Below are 18,300 nucleotides of genomic sequence, written 5' to 3'. Positions count from 1 at the left end.
AGGAACAACAGGAGGGCATCACAGCACCCACCCCGCAGCACGGGCTCTCTGAACCCTACAACACCCACCAAGCACTGCTCAAACCCATGCTGCAGGCTCCTCGGGAGGTGTTTTTTCTGTAGCCAGCGGCACATGTGCCCCTTGAACCAGACCTCGTGGCAGAGCAGCTGCTCTAGTGGTGTACAACCCGTGGCAGTGGAGTGGATTGTCGTTTTTAATTAACAATGCAAAATAAAGCACTTGCTTGCCATATAAATCGTGTTTACTAAGAACTACTTAAAACAGACAAATATTTTCTTGGACGCATGTTAATTGCTTAATAAAAGTACAGAGAACACCCACAAATACCTTAAATAAATGCACAGGCTGAGGGAATGAATTAATTAACATTTCATTCCTGGGAAAGGCTATTAATTGCTACAAATAGCTCAGAGAATGGGTTTGTTGCTTTATTGCCAGCAGTACCTTCAACTCCTACTGCTGTAACGTGGCAGTCCCCTCTCATCCTCAAATAAGAGCTGCCCCAGCGTTGGATGCTGCACCCTGAATCCCTCTCCTGTCCCTGTAACCCCAGCATCCTCTATGGGGATGGGGAACGATGGTGTTTCATGGACAGTGGAGGTCTGAGAGGGGTAAGGACAGCAGGTAGCTTGTGCTGGCAGATTACAGAGCACCTCCCATGAGTGACAACCTTGTAAGAAGTGACAGAGCAAACAACAAGGCCTGAGCAGTGTCTCGCTACCCCCCCTGCATGGCTCCAGTGTGATGCATCATGCACATTATTTCCTTATTAAGAGCAGATTTCCATAATAGTGATCTATGAGGTTATTCCTCTTCTCCTGCTTGCTCCCTCCCTAATGGAGACGTGTGGGACCTGTACAGCTCCTCAGCTGCACATCTGCCATCCTCCCTTCAGTAGGTTCATTTATCAGCTGGTGCAGGCAATAGGTAATCTCTCTGCCATCTATATTACAAGGCTGGGCCTTCCAGCTTGGGGTTTAATCAAGTTCAGGGGGGGCAGAGCCCTGAGCAAAGCACTCAGCATCCTTGCTGATGGCTGGCTGGTCCTCTACGGGCTGGGGGAGCAAAGATGAAGGTACTCACCATACCCAAGGAAAGGTTTCCAAGCCTCCCGCTCCCTCCCTGACAAATCTCCATCCATCCATGCACAGCTGCAGCAATGATGGCCTCTTCCCAAACCCCTTTGTCCCCAGTGCAAGCATCTCTGCTCTACCACAAAGCAAATCTCAGGTCCTAATGGTGGAGATGCTGCATCTCAGAGCAGTGATGCCAACTTTGCTAATTTCCCCGTGCCTATTTCTTTTCCCCTATGTGTTTTTTCTTCAGAAACAAATAAACAGCGAGGAAGATTGCAACCTTCTCCCAAATATCAAGAGTTCAGACCTGATGTGATTGCACTCGCTGTGATACACCTGTTGCTGCTGCTGGGGTTTGTTTTTAAACACTCTGGGGTTTTGATGATAATAATAACACTTCACTGTGCACAGGAAACCTCTGGCTTGATTTCCTATCTAATCTCAGCTTCGGTGTTCCCCCTCCTGACAAACAAGGGGGCTGGCGATGAGCCTGATTGCTCGTCAAACTGCAGTCTTGAAGGGAGGTGCCTGTCTTAGGTGCATCTCCTCCTTCCCATTAGCAGGGCCCATGGTTGGGAAATAGCAGTGAGGGGCTCCCCAGATCATGCCTGAAGACGTGCAACAGGAATCCAGCTCTTCGGAGAGCAGTGGGGCAGTGATGGGCAGGAATACCCCAGGACCAGGTCTATGCTGCCTGTGGTGTAGGTACCTGGAAGAACTGGGCTGAGAAGGTTTCTCTCTCCCAGACAACACACTTAAAGCCCTGTCACCAGCACAGTCTGTACAAGCTGGGTTCATTTTTGGTGAGAAAACAATCAAAACAGCCTTTTTCTAAGCACAGTCAGAACAAACTGGCCGCAGAAGTGGTAAGGAAGAAGTAAACAAAGCTGTTAAGCTGTCAGTGACTTGGCTGATCAACCATTAAAGCTGCTGCTGAACCATGCAATCAATGGGGTGACCCTAAACGCAGCCCTCGACGAGGCATGACCGGGGTTTGTAGCTGATGCTGCATGGACCTCTGTGTGTGCCTGACGTGCAGGGTGGCCATGGACCCCATGCGTGGCTTGGCCTGCTTTTAAGCAGAGATGCTTCCTAGGATGCTGCTTGGGGAATTAGTTAAATCAACAATAACCGATGCAATCACCAAATCAGCTCTGGTTTATTGGAGGACAGGGAGAGAAGGAGATGCTAACAACTTCATTCTCCATTTAAACCGCCTTCTTGCCCCTGAAAACTGCAATAAAGGAGCAAAGAGGAATCACGAAATGAAATCCTTTACCAAAACACCCACTTTGCTGGTGCTGAGGTAGGTGCAGCCCCTGTCCCCATCATGGGTCCTTCTTGCGCATCCTGCCTCCTCATTCAAGGCTGGATGTGGGTTTGAGCAACCTGACTGAGTTGAAGATGTCCCTGCTCATTGCATGGGGGTTGGACTACCTCACCTTTGAAGGTGCTTTCCAACCCAAACTGTTCTATGATTCTATGGTTCACACCTGGCTGCTCCCTGCCACGTTCCCCACCCTCTGGCATGAAAGCAGAAAAACCTCATACAGAGCTGAAGGCCTCTTAAATCAGCGTCTTTCCCGACTCAGAGGCTGTAAGAGGATTGATTATTTACACTGCAGAAACACAAAAGCTTAGCATATTTTAAGCTGTCTGAAACCACTTCAAGGCAACTCTTCCTCTCTCTTCTTCCTTTTTTTTCCTAACAAAACACATTGAGGCGGCTCTGAATCGAGCAGCAGGAGGAAACTCTTCTTCTTCCCAAAGACAAACTAAAATGGAGGGATTGAGGGAGAGAAAGAGAACAGCCCCCTTTTGGGGGCTTGGGATCACCAAGGAATGCCCCTCAGGGGATGCTGTCTGTGAGATAACCCTTCCACATGGTTTCCTGATGGTGCACGCGGGTTCTGGCAGTAGGAGAGGCAAAGGAGGCATCTCTGCTACTTCATAAGTGTGAGCACATAGGCCAGCTCCTACAGAGGCAGTGGGACAGGACGTGCCGAGCGCTTTTTCTTTCCTCTTTCTCCCTCTTTCTACATTTTCAATTTAGTCACTAATTTCCTTAGATCTGAAGCCACCTCGGGAGACTGGAAGGGAGCGATACAGAAGAAAGATGGGGTGGGGGGAACCCCGCCAGTAATCTTGTAAAAGTCAGTTTTGAAAAATCAATTTTCTTGTGTGACAAGATTTGCTTAAGGCTTTTCGATCTGTGAAATCAGCCCATCATCCTGCGGGAACACATGAAGGAAGTGGCAAGTGTGGTTTGGAATAATTCAGATTAAAGACTGCTAAATTAGGCTTGAAAAGCTGCCACCTCTCCTTGCACAGGGATGGGAGATCTGGCCGGACGAGTCAATGCCTTGAAGAGGTGACCAAGGAGGCCCTCAGAGCTCTCAGAACCATAAGGGTGTTTAAAAGAAGTGTTAGCAGCTTTGCTTGATGCCCAACCATAAAGTCGTCTTTAGCACCCAGAGATTTGGGTGCAAAGTTTGCTCAAAATGAGATGCTTCAGAGACAGGTTCACTCCAACCTCGGGAAACTGCAATGCACGGGCAAAGTCTGGATGACGGGATGCTGGTGGTCCAGGCTGGGATGGAGACAGCCACAGCCATGATGCACCCTGTTTTAGCAAACCCTTCAGAAACACAACAGCAAACCCCTTCTGCCACCTGGCTCCTTTGGAAAGGCCCCATCCAACAGAGTGGTTTGAGCTTCATCACTCATTTCATCTGGTACCTTTAATCATTTCTACACCAGGGAGTGGTGCTCAAGAGTACAAAGCACTTTTCCCTCCTCCCCTCCCCTTCCTTTCTCCCTTTCCAGCTGTCAGACTCTCTCCTCTACGCTCTCTCCTAATTAGTTCGAGCTGCCTCCAAACATCTCCCACCCGCTTGTTCCCATTACCCTGACAAGCCAGGGAATGGAAGACAAATCTCCCCGTCCCCACACCTCTGTGAGTGAAGGGAGGCTCTTCCAACCCATCTTCCCGCTCTCAATGGGAGCCGTGTGCCTTGCTGGAGCCCCCCCAACAGCCCAGCATCACTGCAGGGATATATATATGCCTTTTATTTCACTGTATTTTCCCTTTTTTAAAGCCTGCTTTTCCCTCTCCGCCTGCCACCCAGCGCACTCCGCTCCCTGTCAGAAGGAGCTGGCAGATGGGGCTGATGCATCACAAAGAAGATCTGAAGAATTCATTTCCCCTTATTTCTTTTTCCTTTCCCCAGCTTTCATTTCCACTTCAGAGCAAAGGTCCAGTTGTCTGGGAGGAAGCTACAAAGACAAACCCGGGCAGGAAAACAGAGATAGTCAGGGAAAAACGTTACAGTGCCGATAACTTGAGACCTCTGTGTGCTTTGCATTCATTTCACCCCCTCTTTAGCTGCATTTTGCTATGTCTATAAATTAGATTTACTCTGTTGCTGCTGTGAAATGCCTCAGGCCCCTTCCCTGCTCCAGCTTCTCTGGCTTCCCTTGCTGAGTTTGGCTGTGGGAGGCAGAAGGAGAGGTGACAGCCCTGCTGAGGGATGGCATATGGACTCACAGCGTCCTGCCGCTGGACAGACGGCGGCCCCGGCCGGAGGAGGAGGAGGGAGCAGATGGGAGTACGGGGGAGGAAGGCACCAAGCACAAGGAGAGCCCACGCATTGGCTTATATGAGCATTTTCCCCAAGCTGGAATGAAGGAGGGAGCTGGTTTATGGGGAAGAAGGTCCTAAACCTGCCAAGAAATGCATAACCAGATTGAGCGTTCCACCTGAAGATGCTGAGACGCCTCTTGCCTGGACTAGACATCTGGTGAGTTGCTCCCCACATCATCTCTCTGCAACCCCAGGTGCCCTTGTAGTCTGGGTTATTTTATGCCTGCAAGCGTGACGCTGAGCCTCATCAACATGGGGACAGTCTCCATTCTGCCCATGGACTTCACACCTTGTCTGCAGTCGCTGGCTGCTCTGCAGTGTGTTTCAAGCCCTTGAAATATTAATGGAGATGTGATTGTAATTTAATAAGAGCTTAATATTGCAGATCCCCTTCCTTGGCACAGATTGCTAGGGAGACAAAAAATGGGCCAACTAGGTATGGCCTTAGTGATCAGAAGCTGCCAATGAAATTCATCACCCTGAATATCTGCATCAGCTTCCTGCAATCACAGAATCAATAATCCCTTCTGCCTATGGAGCTGTGAATGCATTCTGCAGCTAGATGGAGGAGGCAGGGATAACTCTGGTGTCATGGAAGAGCATTAAACTTCCCTGGGCTTTCACAGAGACGTTGTGCAGCCAAAACACTCACAGACCTCTACTTGGGCATGACTTTTGTGAGACAGCAGATCTACCGAAGGCATGTGTTGCTCAATGCCCCATCCAGCATGCAGAGGGAAGCTTGGACACTGTCTCCCTTCAGGTGCATTTGAGTCCCACTGCCCATGAAGAAAACCTCTTTAAGAAGCAGTTGAGATTGGATTAGTATTTGGTGAGTGACAGCATGCTGTTGGTTCAAAGATAACACCGTGTTTACAAAGAAGGTCTTTTCTACAGACCAGAGCCCACTGAGCAAACAAACACCCAACGCTCCTGCTGCAAGCCAGAAGTGTTGGTAGTGATGGTGGGGCTGGCTAGTGATGGTGGGGCTGGCTCTGAGCTCCACACAACCTGACTAGGCACCCTGTGATGTGCGAAGATGCTGCAGCTCAAGCCCTGACCTGCATCTGCAGCTCCTCAAGCTGGTGGATGCACTAAGATCACCAATGTTTAGGCAGCTGATGCAGGAGGATGCCTTCAAGTGTCTCCCCCCTTCATGACTGCAAAAGAAACGTTATTTGCAAAGGTCTCTTCTAGCCCTGGGGGCGAGAGCACTGCACCAATGTGCCAGAGTGAGATATGTGTTATTGCCCTGCCTGCACCAACTCCCCATCGCTCTGCAAATATAATCATCATCAGAGGAGCCCAAAAGGCTGAGGGACTCTGCCTCGTGCAATATTAAACTTTCCCATTTTCTTCTGCCACTTTAAAGATTCTCTTTCTTACTGCAAGTGATAAATAATAACAGCAAAAAAACACCCCACAGTCACACAAGAGACATCAAAAGCCACGAGAAGATTGGCAAATAGAGAGATGTGAAGTGAGCAAAGAGGAGGCCTGGTTGTGAGTCGGTTCACGTCGCCCTGACTTCTGCTGCTTTCCATTAATTCTACCCGCCATCACAGGTGGCAGAACAACAGCGACAGCTAATTACTCTCTTTCCCTTTCTTGCCCGTTTGCTTGCAGCAAAAGCAAGCCAGTAAATTCCCCAATTCCCCCCTCCCCATCCCAGAACTGCCCATTGAGATGCACTGTTAAAGGAAGACGAGGCAGCTGCAGTTTGCCCACACATATGCTCACTGCCTGGTGGAGCCGTTTGCTGCCGCTGCTCCCCCAGCCTGGCACGGTGGCTGCATGATGCTCTGCCTGCAGATGAGCTGGCAGAGGCAGGCAGGGGCTCCAGGAGAAGGCAGAAGAGGGAGCATCTTTCCCAGGAACACCAGGGAGCCTCTTTGGGCTTTCAACCCCATGTCTATGGTGCTAATGTATATGGAACACATCCATGGAAGTGATGCCAAAAAGCCCAGGTCCCCCAAGCCTGTCTTGAGCTGCAGAGGCAGCAGCAAGGAGCTGCGGAGCAGTGGGCTTAGCTGCTCTTTAGGTGCAAAGGGAACGTGCTTTCAGTTGGAGGTGGGATAAATCAGAGCCAGATGGGGTATACGACCCTGCAGAGGCCATAAGGATATGTCTATGTGATGACTGGGAAAGCATGTAACTGAGCAAAACCCCTGCTACCAGGGTTAGTTCATTCCTATGGCAAACCCCCTGCTCACACACCCTGCCAGCCCTCCGTCTGCCTCCCTCCCTTTGCTTTTGGTGACAGTGGCCTGTCCCACATCCCAAAGTGAGTGACAGCCCAGGTGACATTGTGGGTGAACAAACCCCATTGGGGAAATGATGCTCCTCATCAAGAAATCCTTGCTGCCGGTGAGGGACTGGGATTTCAGCTCCAGCTTCGGCTGTGGGGTAACCTCAGCTAGGAGAAAGAGCTGTGTCTCCAGCAAAGCACGCCCTGCCTGCCTCCCAGCATCACTGAATTTTAAGGCAGAGGGGTTCAGGCTTCTTCTCCCCTTAGAAAATGCCACTGAGGCTAAACCTGTAGTGGAAAGCTGTCAGTTTTGACAAGATGTCATTAAACACCCGAAGAGAAGATGCAGTACAGGCTGTAACTTTCCACTCTGGCCCCGGGAGCAGATCGCTCCAAGGTCTCCTTTCTAACCAGGTTTTGCATTGAATCCCCCATGTATGTGATGTATTATATAAGAGACCAAGAAGAAAAGCTCTTCAGAAAAGAGAAGATGCCTTGATTGAATCAAGCCTACTATGTCTATGGGGATGTGTAGGGATTTTTGCCCTCTGAGAAACTCAAATATGATTTCTTTTCCCTAATGAAAAGAGTGAGGGGTCTGTGCTTAAAACCATACGTCAGCAGGACCAGAGGCTTCTTGCTAATGAGGAACACGGTTCATGGGTGCTTCCCAGCTGAGCATCTTTGGGTGAGATGCTCGACTTCACTTGCTTTACCCAGCCAGAACGTGGGGTGCAAACTCAATGCAAAACTCATCACCATATCAAACTCAAGCAAGGTGACAGCTTGCTCATGTATCTGGGGATGGCCCTGTGGTCCTGGCTGTGGATTTATGCCCAGAAAAGGGGATTTATGTTGTTTAGGCCTTTTTTTTCCCTCTGTGTTCAGAGCGCTGTTTACTGACAAACATATTGGGAGGTATCAAAAGCAAATGTCATCTGAAGACCAAGATGTGCTGTCTCTGAGGATGAGGGAAGCCATAGGAGACACGTTAAGAGTGGGCAAAGAAATCACACTTTCTATTGTTTGGTTTGAAGGCAGAATAAGCTCATTTTTACCACTGAGGGGTCTCACATGGCCCTGGGGGTGACACTGAGCTCATGCTCTGCCTTTTCACACCTCCAATATCCCAGTTCTGAGGCTTTGCACATCCCACACCCCTGCACCCACATTCCTTCCCAGTCAGTGGCTCCTTCCCAGGGGCAGGGGGCTTCTTGGTTGGATATCCCACTCCAAAGGACTCCAAGCTTCAGGGCTGGCACATCTGCCATCTTTACATAGTGAAGAGCTTTGGGATCTTTAGGAAGGAAAATGAATCCCCCCCAATCAATCAGAGTCATTAAGCGGAAGGAAGCCCTGCTGAGCGCTGCTGAATTCCATTTGCTCATCACAGTGGTAGGGAAAAAGTGTGGTGTTAAAATGTTAAGGGAACTTCACAAAGGAAAAAACAAAAGAGCTGCTTGAATTTATTGCTTTTTTTTTTTTTTGGTTTCACCCTAAAAGAAAGCCGTTTTATGAGAAAGCATAACCTGAAAACCCCCTGCAATTAATTCTGAGAGTGGAGTCCCTCCCAAAACCAATCATGGAAAAGAAATAACCCCAGTGCTCAGGCAACAGGAAGGGTGACAAGACACGTGGCCTTGGGATGGATGAGAAGGGCAGAAGAGGGCTACGGGTGGCATTTGAAGCTACAAGAGAGAGCAAAACCCAGTGCTAACGAGACAGCACTGAAGGGGGGAGACGTGTGGTGGGTCCATATGCTGCTTGGTGGGGGAAAAGCGGCCCAGCATTGCTTTGCCATGTACACAGAGGCTGGAAACGGCCAAGAGGAAGGAGGAAACGCAAACTGGAGCCCTCAAGGCTGCTCCGGTGCACAAGGATGATGTGAAAGCCCCTGTTGCTGAGGATCAGGGTTGATGTCCTGTCTTTGGAGCAGAATTATTGCCACTGTCTGGTTCCCCAGCCAAAGGTGGTTGTTTTGCCTTTGATTGCACCAGAATCAATCAAGGCAAGACCCACACGGGACCTTCTCCCAGGTACCTCCCCAGCTTGTCACACACTTCGTATTGCTCCTAACTGTCAATAGGAAAACAGGGCTTTTGTATCTTTGACATTAATTGACTTCTCAAATTAATAACTCTTCTGTGTAACCAGGAACGCAATTACTGCTTTGTTGTGCTGATAGCAGATATCCAGCTGGAAGGAGCTGTTCCTACCAGCAAACTTGATTGTACTAATTAAGCTGTACGAGCCTAACAGGAGGCGGGTCATAGTAACCTGTCCCCGGAGGTGCCTCCTCTGTTATTATCAACCCAGGCTGTTGCAAAGCCAGACCTGATTGTGTGCCTCTGTGTGTGTGCTCCTGACTGCCAGGCAGGAGTGAGGAGCACCTGACTGCAGCCACGTACCCGTATTTTTGTCTGCTTAGATCAAGAAACATTAGAGAGAATCATCAGAGAATGGTTTGGTTTGGAAGGGACTTTAAAGCTCATCTGGTTCCAGCCCCCCTGCCATGGGCAGGGACACCTTCCACTAGAGCAGGTTGCTCCAAGCCCCATCCAAACTGCTAGGGATGGGGCAGCCACAGCTTCCCTGTGCACCCTGTGCTACCGCCTCAGCACCCTATGTATCCCCAGTCAAAGCACCTCTGCTCTAACCCCTTCTGAGCTCTGCTCCATGCTGTTGGGGTTAGAGAGGCTTACAGCAGTTGCTTAAGGGTTACACAGAGATAGCAATGGAGTTGTATTGTTCAAATCATAAAAGAGTATGCAAAAAAAAAACCCTGAAAAAAAGGAATTTTCCCTTAATAGATTTTTCAATCGGCGTGCTTTGCTCTTTACGTCCCCAAACAGATGGCTCCACCAGCTCGGTGCCAGGCCTCTTAATCCACTCTAAAGCGCCAATGAATCTCTGCCTGAGGACTGCATGCAGCAGAACGTAGCAGACGGCCTAACTCAGAGGCAATTGCACTCTCTCAACGTGTAACAACATCATCAAGGTAAAAGCAGCATCAGGGAGCTATCAGAGCAGGGATGCTGGGAAGAGGACTGTGCCACCACAGCTCTGCAGGGAGCAGGGGCTGTGTCTGGCTCCAGCCGTCGTGTCCCACAGTAGAGGACATGGGGATGAGCTAGAATGACCACCAAGCAGCGATAAACATGGGAGAGAGTGGAACAGCCACCAAAACCCACAGCCAGCAGCCACTTTACCTGTACTGGGTGACAGCAGGGTTGGCCTTGGCGGAGCAGTGGAACTTCACAGTGTTATCCTCAAGCACCGGCTGTGGCTCCACAGACAAGTTCACCAGGGGTGGGTCTGCAAAGAGACAGAGACAAGCCCATAAGCAACACAAAGACATGGTGCAGCATCCCCATGCCTGCTGCCTGCCCTGCTTCCAAGTCCGGAAAGCATGATCTGGTTGTGAGAAAACACGCTAAATGCACCGAAGACTCCTTGATGCTGTGCAATAATGTTCAGGGCTGCGTAAGACAGGCTGGTGTCACGCACGCAATGCTTGCCTTGGAGGGCTTCAGTAACTAAGACAGAAAGAGGAGAGACACACACCATTCGATGTAGCATTTCACTTCAAAAATGTGAACGCCGGCTCTGATTCCTGTTTAAGGAAATAAACTTGCCTGCTTTGAAAAGCTCCCATTTAATATCTCGCTGTGTAATGATGATCTTTTGTCTCTCCGCTAACTTGAAAGTGGCATTTCTGCTCTTTCATCAGCCTAATCATCTCTGCCAAGTCCTTATTGGTGTCACAGGCCTCTCGGTTCTTCCAGCTGGTGCTGGTTTCTCTTTTTACATGATAAGCATCTAAACGCTTCGGCAGCAAAAAAATTTAGGAGCGAATTGATGAAAGCAAGTGAGAAGTGAAAAGGGTGTAATGTTTGGATGGGGAATAAGAATATTCAGAGGTTTTTTTCAATTTTCATGATGTCAGGGAGGGGTTTTGGACCTCCAGCTTCAGGTTTTAAGGACAGCACATCATTTGAGGGGAAAATGCAGAAAGAAATGGCCTTGTAAGGTTCCCCCTGCAGTCCTGATCCAGCTCTGGGGCAACAACACAAGAGGGACGTGGAGCTGTTGGAGTGAGTCCAGAGGAGGCCATGGAGATGCTGCGAGGGCTGGAGCAGCTCTGGAGCCAGGCTGAGAGAGCTGGGCTGGGTCAGCCTGGAGAAGAGAAGACTCCTGAAGGGGAGACCTCAGAGCAGCTCCAGTGCCTAAAGGGGCTGCAGGAAACCTGGAGAGGGGCTTTGGACAAGGGCCTGTAGGGACAGGATGAGAGGGAATGGCTTCAAGCTGAAAGAGTAGGTTTATGATACTGATGTGGTTGGACTGCCACCTCTTGGGTACCACTTTACAAAGGTAATGGCACCGGGTGAAACCTCACGTGAATGAAAGATGAGGAAGAGGCGATGCTACCTGCAAAGCATGGGAAGGCTTGGCACTTGGAGAGGAAAGCAGAAAGTCTGATCAAGTGCCAAGCAAGCACAACAGCACCCAAAGCAACCCTGTTATTCCAGTTATCCCTGCAAGGTGTGCGATGGTTTGGGATCATTCTTGTGGCAAGGCTGGGGACCAAAGGGGAGTCTCTGGCCTCAGCTTGAGTGAGATGAGAAAGGGAAAGGCGGCAGCCAGTGTCATGCCGCAGGACTCCATCGTGCTGCAGCGCTTCCTCCTCCTCCACCTCATCCCCACCTCATTAGGCCCCATGGTATTTACCCAGCCAGAGCCAGGCTTTGTTGTGAGCAGAGCACCTGCCTTCTCGCTGGGAAATGATGACGAGGAAATTATAGGTATTTTCAATTTACCCTAATTTCATTTTAAAATGTGCAATTCAAATGACAATAAAGATGGGCGCAGTTGGGAATATAAATGAGCTTCCCTCACCTAACAGCCCAGAGATATATAGTGGGCTCCTAATTCATTTGCAGGCATCCTGACACTTCCCTATTGTTATACAACAACAGCTAATCACCTTCCTTTGTTAAGTATGAATCACACTTCTCTTTAGGAGCTTCCCTATTGTTTGATGGTTTAGTAGCTGTGCCTAGGATTTACAGAGCTTCTTTGTATTAAAATGAGCCCGGCTCCCTCCTGCACTCAAAATTAAACAAAAAATAAAGATTAAAAGGCAGAAAAAAACCACAGCAAAGGAAATGAATTAAAGTCTTTGATCTTGCCTTTCACAAATGGGATTGGGCTTTCTAATATTGCCGTAGCTCCCCGTGAGGCAGCGGGTGCAGTGGTTTTGTGCGTGCCAGTGTGTTTTGGGAGAGTTAAAAGGGAGAAAAAGACACAAATTGTAACTCATCAGAATGTAATTCCACTCGGTTACAAGTATAATTCCTGCCTGGCTTCTTGTAATTAATTTGAATGATGGAATCAGACAAAGCCAGCCTACAGGAGAGCATGCATGCAAATGCTGATATGCCCAGGTACCAGTATCCACATGAGCATCGCCCCTGGGGACCAGCATCACTCAGGGATCAGCATCACTCCTCACGTGCAGCCAGTGAGGAACCAGAGCCACCCCTCAGCTCCCACTGGTTTAAATTAGCCCCTGGGAAGCAGTTGCTCGGATCATGGGCTGAGCATCATGCTCTTCTTCCCTATGGATGCCCAGAGAAGCCCTTCCAAACCTGTACCCTGGATCAAAAAGCAGCCGAGTGAGGAGCTGGAAGAAGATTGAGATGTCTCTTTTGATCTAGGCTTTCATAATTTCCATTGGGAAGGACAAAAGGGACTTGAATGCTCTAATGTTACAAGGACAAGCAGCAGGACTCAATGATGCTGCCTTCGCTCATCACCCTGGTCTACTTCCCTTCTCCTGCTTCCACCTCCTGCAAAACCATACAGATGCAGACAAATCCCTTCTTGCCAGGAGAAAAAGAGGTGTAAAAATGAGGAACTGCACATGTGTGTGCAGAGCCTTGGAGCAAATGGCTCTGGATAAACAGTAACCCCGCTCCTCCCCAGCCCAGCACGCCGGGTGTGCATTTCCACAGAGCCACTGGGCCCTGGCACTATAAATAGTTTATGGCATATCAAACTATTAAACATGATTTTAATCCCACTTGTGATGTTCGGCGCATAACTCACAGGAGGCTGACTTTGATGTGGCTGGTGGAACGGAAATCACATTGAACAGATGTTCCAGCTGGAGTCGCTTAGTGTTTCCATTACAGACCCTGCTTGGGGTTGGGGATTTTCAGCTGCTTTTTTTTCCCTTTTCTTTATGGAAAGGGAGGCTTTTATGACTCAGCTATTTCATTGCTGCAAGATGCCTGCATGAGGTTGATGGGAGCCAAACTGAAAGGGGCTATTCTCTCCCACGTACACCCTCTGTAGGCAACACCCCGCACCTGGCCTTTCCTTGCTGTCTGAGCGTTTTTGATGTTGTTTTGGGTCACAAAAGAAAGCAAAAGGAGAAGCAGTGATTTACCAGGTTGCTGCTTCCCGGGAGGGATTATTTTTGGTTCCCTGGGATTACTTTGCAAGGCCACTTCTTTCAAACCTATGGTGTGAACAGCAGAGGTGGAGATGCGCAGGTTCCAGGGTGAAATGTTGGCACTGGGGGAGCTGCTGGGGAGGAGAAGCAGGGGCTTGGAACTAAATGAGCTTTAAGGTCTTTCCAACCCAAACCAAGCCGTATGAAGAAAAACCTCTTCTCAACACCCGGGTGGTGCAGAGGGGTACCTCACCTTTGCCCTCAGCCTTGCCCAGGGCAAGAAATGAGTGGTCCAGATCATTTTTGCTTATGAAGAGTACCTTTAGCTTATTGCAAAGTGATTGCAGCCAGGTTGGGAAGGAAACCTGATGGACTGAGCAGCCGCTGGGGCAGTCTCTTGCATCCAGGATGAAAACTATCCCACTGCAGGCTGGTTAATCCATCTTGGTATTTTTCTATCCCTCCATCACCCATCCAGCGCTGGGAAACAGTTATCCTCATTAGACCCCATTAAGAACATCCTTTTAATAGCTGGATAGGATATTATTATTGTTGCGTTCACAGCATGGATTATTTAATGGCTTGGAGTGGAAACTGGTGCTTTTTATTGGGTGCTTCTCTTTTCAGAGCGGATTCCACCAGGCTCAGGGATGCAGCTCACGTCTCCTGCCCTTCACTGTACAGCACAATGTAATGATGTCTTGGGCTTCGCGTTGTCTGTGCGGATGCGTGTGCATCTCCGGCTATTGTAACTGTTTGCAGGCTGTGAAATAACCCATGCTATTATCTCATTTGATCTGGCCAGCTCTGTCAGGACATGCTATCCAGTGACCCAAGAGCTTGTTAATCTTCCGGCAGCCAAAGCTGGAAGTCTTAAATAGTGAATTTTCTGCTGTGCTCGAGTTTGTTCAGCCAGTTTTAATTGGGCCCTGGAAAGCAGCTGGCATGGTAATATTGAACACCCTGCATTTGCAAATTGTTGGTAAATACAGCTGCAGGGATTGCGTGTGCAAATGAAGCCCTGCTGGAGCGAGGGCAGGATGAGCCCCAGAGCAACAGCTATTGCAGGGGAGGAGGGAAGAGATCTGGGGGGGTTGGAAGAAGGAAGGTTTTGCTTCGTGGGTTTACAGTAAAGGGTAAATGATGCGGCTTTCGCCACACACATGTCCCCATCAGTTGGTGACTGATGCTGTATTTCACAGGAGGGGGGCTTCTCACCCATTAGGTGTCTAACATGCTATCTTTGTGGAGAACAACACAAAGAACTTTGTGTTGAACAGCCTGTAACACTGGAAACATGCTGGTTTGTACCAGAAACCTTAATGGGCCTTACCTCTGCTACTGGCCACGTCTAGAGATGCTGCTTGCACAGCCAAAACCATTCCATTCTCCAGAGACACCAGAGGGCCTGGATCAGTTGGGCCACATGCAATGACCACTGCATACCCAGAGCACAGCAGCTGGTGCTGCTTTTGCTCCAAACCATGGACACAAGGCACAAAAGCCAGGAGCAGCCCATCCCTAGGGGTGTCCGTGTCTGTCTGGTACCCCAAGGGATGAGATCTGTCTCTGACTGCCCTGTATCAAGGCACCGGTAAAGGGAAACCCCCAAATCCCAGCATCCCACTCCTGGCTGGAGTGAGATCCATGCAGGCAGCCCTGTGGAGAGAGCAGGGAGGCAGGGATCACACAGCACCCAGCGGTAGCTCGGCCAGACGTGTACTCACGCTGGATATCAATGGTGACAGAGGTCTCCTTCCCACTGGGAATGGCCTTGTTGGTGGCACGGCAGACGATGCTCTCCCCATTCTCAATGTCAGAGGGGGCGATGAACAGGGTGCTCATGATGCTCTCCCTCTTGCCATCACGGAGAAGTGTCTGTGGGGGGAGAAACAGGGGTGAGAAGAGGCAGTTTCCTCCAGGAGAGGTCCCCTCTGCACACACAGAGGCAGCCCACAGCCAGGCAGTGCTCCCTGCAATAACAGTTCCTCTGGCTGGAATCTGCCAAGAAGCCTTTGGGGAATAGCACAGGCAAATTTCACTGCACTTCCCTGGGAATCGGGCACTTATCTCCCATCTGCTTCCCTCCAGCCCTGCTGTGCTTCAACCTGGGAATGCCAGCTCCTATGAGATGCATGTCACCCACTGTCCCAGGAAAGAGGGAGACAGGGGACAGACAGGACAACCAGCTTCTTGAACCTGCTGCCACCTTCTATGCCAGGGCAATGCAAAAAGTTCCTGGGGCAGTTTAGTTAGCAAGGAGGAGTGATGCCAGCTGCCAGCAGCATGGGACTGATCCTGACCATGTATCCCTGGATGCCATGAGGCAGTCCAGCCCATGTCAAATCATCACTACTCACTTTGTGCTGGGGATCACCATGATGGAGATCTGAGGATGCCAGAGATCCACTGGTACAGCAGTGGTTAAACAGTTCTATTTGCTCACCCTTGGCTCTTTGTTTCTTCCCTGCACTTTCTGCCTTTATCAGGAACCCCTGAGTCCTCCTAATCCTCCTGCAAGCTCTTACAGACCATGGTCATGTCACCCTGTAGCCCTGTCTTGGGTAGACTAAGCCAGTCAAGCCCTTGGATGCTCGAGATGCTGCATTGGTTCCAATCTTTTAATCAATCTCTGGGCTTTCCTCTGGTTTACCAACATCCACAGGGGTCCAGAAATGCCAGAAACATGTCTTTTCCCAGCTGTTAGTAACAGAGTAAATGCCCATGGATACACCCATCCCATAACTACGTATTTTGGAACCTTCCAGGCAGTTTTTCTAAGCCTAAGTCTGTGTCTTTCAAGTTTCCTCCTCCCCATGTAAGCCAAGTGCTTTATTGAATTATAGACATATGGCAGCACGGCCGAAGCTTTCACCGCCTGGGTTCATCCTGACACTGTGTTCATGTGTACAGGTCTGCACTCCTCAGGCACATTAGGTGAGGCTGCATGAGGCTTTGAGCAATCTGGTTTAGTGGCAGGGAGCTGGAACTGGATGAGCTTTGAGGTCCCTGCCAAACCAAACCATTCCATGATCTATGATGGAGAGAAACTGTCACCGCAATGAAGCTGCGGAGAAGCAGGACCAAGACCTATCCACAGGTGATTGTCAGGGCCTGAGTGTACCAACAGTGCTTAATTTTCCTAACAAGCCTCATCTGGAGACTCTACCCAAGAGCTCTTTACCCATAAACCCCAGAGCAGTATTTAAGTTCCAGCTCTAACATGGATCCTGCTTTTGGGATGGTGATGTTGACCGGATTTCCTGGCTTGACTGCAGAGCTGCCTCATCACTACAGACATTCTGAGGATTGCTGCGCTCCAAATGACTCCTCTATGGCCACTAAACCTGCTCTGGTGCTGTGCCCTTGATGGTAAGGCTGCTACCCTAAGCTTGCTTTATTGTCCCCTTTCCTTATGGAATAGCCCCACTTTGGGTTCTGAGGATGTGGTGGACCCTAACCTTGTGTAGAACCTTCCCCTTATGGTGTCCCTGAGCCTCCAAACCCTGCAGCATCCTGTAATACTCCCTATGGCTACAGGGACCATCCCCTGATGCCTTCAGTGGGGATCAGGGTATGTATGTGGGTTTGCAGTCAGTGGGATGGGTCCCATTGACAAAACTCTGGTGAATCATGAACAACTGAGGTTCAGCCCCAGAAACTGAGGTCTTCCTGGTGCCAGGAGGAGGGGGCGATGCATCCCCCATGCAGAACAGGGCTCCCTTCCCCTCCCATGCTTGAAAGCTGCTTAAAATACTATGGAAATCTCTGTTCTGCATGAGAGGGAGCTGCAGCCTGAGCAGCTCTGCTTTAGGAGGTGTTTTTCTCTTGGAAATTAAAGACAAAGGAGGGATGTTCTTCCTTCCCTGCTACCCACCACTTGTGGGGCTGAAAGGGGAAGGGCTTCAATGCTGGCTCCCCAGGGCCAGGGTCTGAGCAGTCTGCAATGGAGAGAGAAAGCTTGGGATGAGCAGAGTGAATTATAAACAACTGCAATGGCCTGGGTTTTAATTAATTCCACTTGATTGGAGAGAGGGAGAGGTCAGTTCTCTGTGGCTTTAATTAGTGCTGCATTCTGCATTGCACTCAGGGAGATGGGGCAAGTGCCCCTCTGCTTGTGCCCATCAGCTCTAAGGGAACAACTCAGTTTCATCTGTGTGCTCTGCAGGGTGATGGGGAGGAGGAGGAGGGTGCTCTGGCTGCTCTGCTTCTCCAGGCAGAGAGGGGTGATGTTGGAATGAGGCTGGATGGAGGCTTTGCAGTGCTAGCAGAGGGTGAAATGTTTATTAACAGATCTTCAGGAGCTGGAGAGGAATGCCTTTGACTCCTGCCTTTGAAGTTTGCTTGCATTACAAATGGCTGCAATCTGACCCATTTTATGCCTCCAGTTTTGTTCTTTAGGAGTTTCCATTAGCGATGTCAAGTGTTACTGAATCTTTAGCACTCACCAGACATCAGGCGCCTGTAAAAAGGAGCACATGTGGGTACCCGTTCTGAGTGTGCTGTCGATTGCTCTTTGATGTTTTCCTTTATGACCCAATAAAGGCTTTCCATTTAAATTAAGAAGCGCCAACAACCCTGATAATTTGTCATGGAAAATTGCAGTTGGAGGAGGGGACATATGTCACTGCAGCTGCCTTTCCATCACACGTTCTGCTATAGCCAAGGCCAGGCCAGTGTTGGCTGTGTGATGCTGGACACAGCAGTGACACCGCAGCCAGGTGGGATTTTGGGGGGAGACAAGGGCATGTCAGGCAATTGCAAGCTATTAGAAGGTACAACAGAACCCATCAGATTCAAATGCACTGTTTTCTTTCCAGCCTCTCCGTTGGGAAGGTTGCATGAGGTGGTATAC

General features: G+C 49.6%; 1 protein-coding gene across 4 annotated transcripts in view; it reads right to left on the bottom strand.

The window, feature by feature from the left end:
- The window catches only part of KIRREL3 (kirre like nephrin family adhesion molecule 3), a 270,390-nt gene that overhangs the window by 20,320 nt on the left and 231,770 nt on the right, over window positions 1-18,300 (bottom strand). For all 4 annotated transcript variants that reach the window (XM_062608784.1, XM_062608786.1, XM_062608787.1 and 1 more), the window contains 2 exons: window positions 15,173-15,323; window positions 10,198-10,303 (listed from right to left, as the gene is read on the bottom strand). In XM_062608784.1, the coding sequence (XP_062464768.1) occupies window positions 10,198-10,303; window positions 15,173-15,323 (257 nt within the window). The remainder of the gene's footprint in view (window positions 1-10,197; window positions 10,304-15,172; window positions 15,324-18,300) is intronic.

Source organism: Pezoporus occidentalis, unplaced genomic scaffold, assembly GCF_034315485.1.
Source record: "Pezoporus occidentalis ecotype Australia unplaced genomic scaffold, CSIRO_AGI_Poc_V1 ctg130, whole genome shotgun sequence".
NCBI classification, from domain to species: Eukaryota; Metazoa; Chordata; class Aves; order Psittaciformes; family Psittacidae; genus Pezoporus; species Pezoporus occidentalis.
Note: the sequence above shows the minus strand (reverse complement) of the source record. Positions and strands in the feature narration are given on the sequence as shown.